The sequence below is a fragment of the Nicotiana sylvestris genome, chromosome 12 (assembly GCF_000393655.2).
Source record: "Nicotiana sylvestris chromosome 12, ASM39365v2, whole genome shotgun sequence".
Lineage (NCBI taxonomy): Eukaryota > Viridiplantae > Streptophyta > Magnoliopsida > Solanales > Solanaceae > Nicotiana > Nicotiana sylvestris.
The window spans coordinates 111,746,673-111,752,420 of NC_091068.1; the positions used below are offsets into that span (position 1 = coordinate 111,746,673).

At 39.1% G+C, this 5,748-nt stretch overlaps 1 protein-coding gene across 1 annotated transcript; it reads left to right on the forward strand.

Annotated features, from left to right (window-relative positions):
• The first annotated feature begins 4,199 nt into the window (after positions 1 to 4,199).
• On the forward strand, positions 4,200 to 5,528 carry LOC138883548 (uncharacterized). Its single transcript, XM_070164242.1, has one exon. The coding sequence runs from the start codon at positions 4,200 to 4,202 to the stop codon at positions 5,526 to 5,528; it is 1,329 nt and encodes a 442-aa protein (XP_070020343.1).
• Positions 5,529 to 5,748: the final 220 nt, after the last annotated feature.

Consider the following 5,748-nt stretch of genomic DNA (forward strand, 5'->3'; position numbering starts at 1 on the left):
AGTTGTACAAGAAAGATGAACAGATAAGTGTCCTAAAAAAAGATCTAGGCAAAGTGAAGCATGAACTAGATATAACTTGCAAATGGAATAAGGCTTCTGATGCACTATCCTGGCTACAAGAACACCACAGTAGCAATAAGAAAGGACTTGGCTATGGGACCCAAGCACCTAGTGGGACCCCAAAAGCAAGTACATCACTTTTCCTGAAAACAAAATCTGCACACACTGTGGCAAGACTGGTCATTACAAAAATGAATGTAATGCAAAAGAAAAGGCCAGTCAAAAGAACAAAACCTTTGTTCAAGAGAAAAATAGGCTGCCTGGGTGGGCTAAAAGGAATTTAATTTACCCTTTGCCTATAGAAAGGGACCCAAACTAGTTTGGGTTCCTAAGACTAACCCATAATTTCTTTTTGCAGGTCCAAGTGAAGGGAAGTAGCCAAATATGGTATATGGACAGTGGCTTCTCAAAACATATGACTGGAAGCAAGAACTAGTTCCTTTCGCTTGAGGACTTAAAAGGAGGTAATGTCTCCTTTGTAAATGGGAAGAAAGTTGAGATTATTGGGTTTGGAAAGGTAGGTAAGACAGACTCACATTCCATTGAGAATGTCTACTTAATAGATGGCTTGAAATATAGCCTAATCAGTGTATCACAACTGTGTGACAGAGGTAACCTTGTAGCATTTACCTCCACCAAATGCTTTGTGATTAATCTTACCACTGACAAGATTGTTTTGCAGGAAAAAAGAGTTAACAATATTTACATTATTGTAGATTTGTCCACTCTTTCAGAAAATGAACTCACTTGCTTGAGTGTGTTGGACAATGATCCCCTCCTGTGGCATAAAAGACTTGGTCATGCAAGTCTGAGTCAACTCAACAAATTAGTCTCCAAGGACCTGACGATAGGTTTACCTAACATCAAGTTCAAGGAAGACAAAGTTTGTAAGGCCTGTGCAACGGGAAAGCGGGTAAGATCATCCTTTAAAAGAAAGAAAATGGTAAGCACAACTAGGACGATGGAACTGGTTCATATGGATCTCTGTGGTCCAATGAAAACATTAAGCAGAGGTGGTAAAAAATATGTGATGGTACTTGTTGATGATTATTCTAGGTTTACCTGGGTACTGTTTTTAACATCTAAGGATGAAGCATTTGACATGTTTACTGCCTTTGTTAGAAAACTTAGAAACAACTAAGTAATCAACTTGCATCAATCAGGTCTAATCATGGAATTGAATTTGAAAATGCTAAGTTTGCTGAATTTTGTGATGAGCATGGTATAGATCATAATTTTTTCTGCCCCTAGGACTCCTCAACAAAATTGAGTAGTTGAAAGAAAGAATAGGACTCTTGAAGATATGGCTAGGACTATGCTTCTTTCTATTAAACTGCCCCACAACTTACTACATGTTACATCATTAATAGATACATGATTAGACCTTTTGTAGAGAAGACTCCCTATGAGTTACTTAAAGGGAGAAAACCAAATATATCTCATCTTAGGGCATTTGGATGCAAGTGCTTTGTGCACAATAATGGAAAAGGCTCCCAAGGTAAGTTTGATTCTAGAAGTGATGAGGGAGTATTCTTGGGGTATTCTTCACATAGCAAAGCATATAAAGTATTCAATAAAAGAACTTTGTGTGTAGAAGAAAGTGTAAATGTAGTATTTGATGAAACTAACATACTTTATGAGAAACAGGAACATGAAGATGAAGCCATTGGATTGGTAAAGGATTTAACTGAAGCCTCAGCACAAGTCAAAGTGGCACCAAAAGAAGGAACAGGTGATGGAACATGTTCTTCCATCCAGGGCAACCTGATAGGGGGAACTGATCAAAGAGAAATTGAAATAAATACCCTAAAAGAACCTGTTCATGACCCTGTTCCTCAGCAACAGAACATAGGAGAAACATCTAGCAGAAATCAGTTGGTTGTAAAACCTCACAAGTATCAAAGTTCTCATCCTATTGAGAACATTATCACTAATCCAACATCTGGAGTCAAAACTAGATCACAATTAAAGAATATGTGTGCTTTTGATGCTTTTTTATCTCTTATTGAACCTAAATATGTTGTTGAGGCTTTGCAGGATGCAGATTGGGTGAATGCAATGCAAGATGAACTCAATCAGTTTGAGAGAAGTCAAGTTTGACATCTAGTTCCAAGACCCAAAGACATATCAGTTATTGGTACAAAATGGGTCTTCAGAAACAAACTTGATGAAGATGAAACAGTTACAAGAAACAAGGCAAGACTGGTGGTCCAAGGTTACAGTCAAGAGGAAGGCATAGATGATGATGAGACTTTTGCTCCAGTTGCAAGACTAAAGGCAATCAAACTCCTCATAGCCTTTGCAGCACACATGGAATTCACTCTTCATCATATGGATGTCTAAAGTGCCTTCCTGAATGGCTACCTAAAAGAAGAAGTGTTTGTAAAACAACCTCCAGGGTTTGAGAGCAAAGAATGTCCTGAGCATGTGTACAAGTTAGACAAGGCTCTCTATGGACTCAAGCAGGCCCCAAGAGCATGGTATGAACGACTGTCCAAATTCCTATAGGAGCATGGTTACAAAAGAGGTAAAATTGACAGTACCTTATTCTTAAGGGAAAAGGGTAAGGATCTCCTTGTGGTACAAATATATGTTGATGACATAATCTTTGGGGCCACAACTGATAAGCTAAGTAAGGACTTTGCAAAATTAATGGGGAGTGAGTTTGAAATGGGTATGATGGGTGAGCTTAACATCTTCTTAGGCTTGCAGATCAAACAAAGTCCTAATGGAACCATGATCCATTAGCAGAAGTATGCAAAAGAGCTTATCAAAAAGTTTAAAATGGAAGAATCAAAAGAAATAGACACAACCATTGCAACTGCCACTAAATTAGACATTGATGAACCAATTGATCAAAAGTTGTATAGGGGTATAATTGGTTCACTCTTGTATCTTACTGCCAACAGACCTGACATTATTTTCAGTGTAGGGCTTTGTGCTCATTTTTAGGCAAATCCAAAAGAGTCTCACTTGAATGCTGTCAAGAGGATACTAAGATATGTGAAAGGCACCACTGATCTATGTCTTTGGTACCCCAAAGGTAGTAATTTCAATCTAGTAGGATATGCTGATGCTGATTATGCAGGTTTCCTAGTGGATAGGAAGAGCACCTCAGGTATGGCACACTTCCTTGGTTCATGTCTAGTGTCATGGGCTACTAAAAAGCAAAATTCAGTGGCCTTATCTACTGCTGAAGCTGAGTATGTTGTTGCTGCCTCTTGTTGTGCTCAATTGCTATGGATCAAACAGCAGCTAGTAGACTTTGGCATTGAAGTTGGTTGCATTCCTATATTTTGTGATAACACTAGTGCTATAAATATGACAAAGAACCATGTTTATCATAAGAGGACTAAGCACATAGATGTTAGGCGCCATTTCTTAAGAGACAACTATGAGAAAGGTTTGGTCTCCATAGAATATTGTCCTACTGATAAGCAAATTGCTGACATCTTCACTAAATCACTGAGTAGAGAAAACTTTGAGAGGAATAGGTTGGAATTAGGGATGATTAAGATCACTTAATAGATCCAGCTCAGAATGCAAAAAAAATGAAATTTTTTTTGGCTAGGAATTCTAACCTTGTGTAAATATCTAGATTAATTCTTACTCAGTTTCATTAATTAGTATACTCCTATGACATGTGTATATATGACTCACTAATATCTTACAACATTTTCTCTATTATGGCATTTGAAGAATGTTCAAGAGAGTTCTATATGAAGAACCTGGTTCATTAGTATGGGTTCATATGAAAGCTCAGGTATGTTTTCTATACTCTACACAATTAGAAAGATTAATAATTCAATCATGAGTAGAAGTCATATATTCCTCAAATTCCTAGAAAATTCTATCCATTGAGCATTGAACCAGTTCCGTCCATCTAGAACTCTAAACCGTGATTTTTGCCTAATATCTAAAAAAGCCAAATCTATCATTAAAATTCTGGAATTTTAGTTTTATTAGACTTCTATTTGACCCCTGAAAAGGCTACCATTACTTATTTAATGTCTAATTCGCTTTAAATACACACCACATCTCCAGTCTTCTTTATAATTCTAAACCGTCAAAAAATTCCTCTCCAATCCTAATTTCCCTATTCTCCAAAAATCCTAAATTCTCTCAAGAAACGAAGAATCATGTCTAACCCACAAGATCATCTTGGCACTCCTCCACCACCATCTCCCTCAAATTTATCCTCATCTACTCCACCCAGTGTATCTCCAAAACCTAGGTTTCGAAGGCAGAAAATGCTTGCTCGAAAAACTGTAGCATCTGGGGCTCTGAGGAAGGTTTTAAATGAAAGGTTGAAAGCTAGCCAAGTGAAAGAACGCCCAGCTCCAAAGTCTGATTCTAGCTCTGAGTCTGAATCCTTTCAATCCGTGACTGAGGGAGATGGACATGGGTCTTCTGACTCTGAAAAGACTCAAGAATCTCCTTTTGAGGTAAGTTATTCTGTGGTTGAAAACTTAGAAACTAGGTTTGTTCTGGTTGGACCCATTAGGGATGTTGAGTTGCTTGAGATGAGTAGGAGTGGAGGTAAAAAGAAGTCTGAAAAAGAAAAAGAGAGAGAGGGTGCATGTGGTGAAGAGAGGGGAAAAGGGAAGGGATCAATTCTTGCTATATGTGGGGTTGCACAAGATAGGTTAGATGAGAGTGGCATGAAGTCATGGGGAAGTGGTTCTGGGGAAGCAGCTGAGGGGTTGGTTCATCTAAGGAAACAAAGAGATGAACCTGTTTCATCTACTGAAGAAACCTTGGTTGACCTACTGAAAAAGGTTGGGGCAAGTTATGACCCAAAGAAATGCAAAGCTACTACACCAAAAGCCCCAAATGTTCCTAAGCCATCCAAGAAAAGAAAAGCCTCATACCCAACCCCTACTGCCTCTTCAGTGCCTAGGGGTAGAGCCACAAGAAGCAGGGTAAAACAGAGTGAAGCTGATCTACAAAAGGCTTTAGAAGAAAGCAAGAAAAGGAAAAAGGATAAGGGAAAGGGAAAGGTTGCAGAATCTTCAGAGGCTGTTGAGGAAGAAGAGATGGAACTAGTCCATCAAGAGAGGGGTACAACAGTGGAGGTTCCTACACCCAAGCCTAAGAAACCCAAGACTTCCTCCAAGAAGTCCTCCTCTGTGCCTGTAGCTGCTAAACCCGCACTAGCCAAGAGGACAAGATCTGCAGTGAAAGCTAAACAAACCAAAGTTTTTGATGATGATGATTGGAGTGGAGAAGAAGAAGAAGATGAATCTGAGAAGGAACAAGATAAGCTTGCCATTTTTGGCAGAAGAAAAATCTTAAAAGGTAGATTGTTGAAGGACCTGGTGGAACCAGGGATGATGAGATTGGTAGACTCTTTGGCTGCTCAGGGATGGAAGGACATGGTCCTTCAGATGGAAGGTAGGCTAGCTAGAAATGAGTTGATTGAATTTATGGCAAATGCTACTGTTAAGGATGGAGTTGTCAGTAGCTAGGTGAAGGGAGTTCAAGTGTAGTTTGATGCTGTGAAATTGAGAGAGATTCTGGACATACCCTCTACAGGGTTTGATGACTATACTAGGCAAAGGTGGCCATGCCTGGACTCCTTCCCCACTGCCCTTGAAATCACCAAAAGGTTCTGTGATTCAGAGAATGTGAATGAAGCCAGAGCTGTGCAGAAAAGTGAGATGAGGCCTCAACACAAAGTGTTTGAGT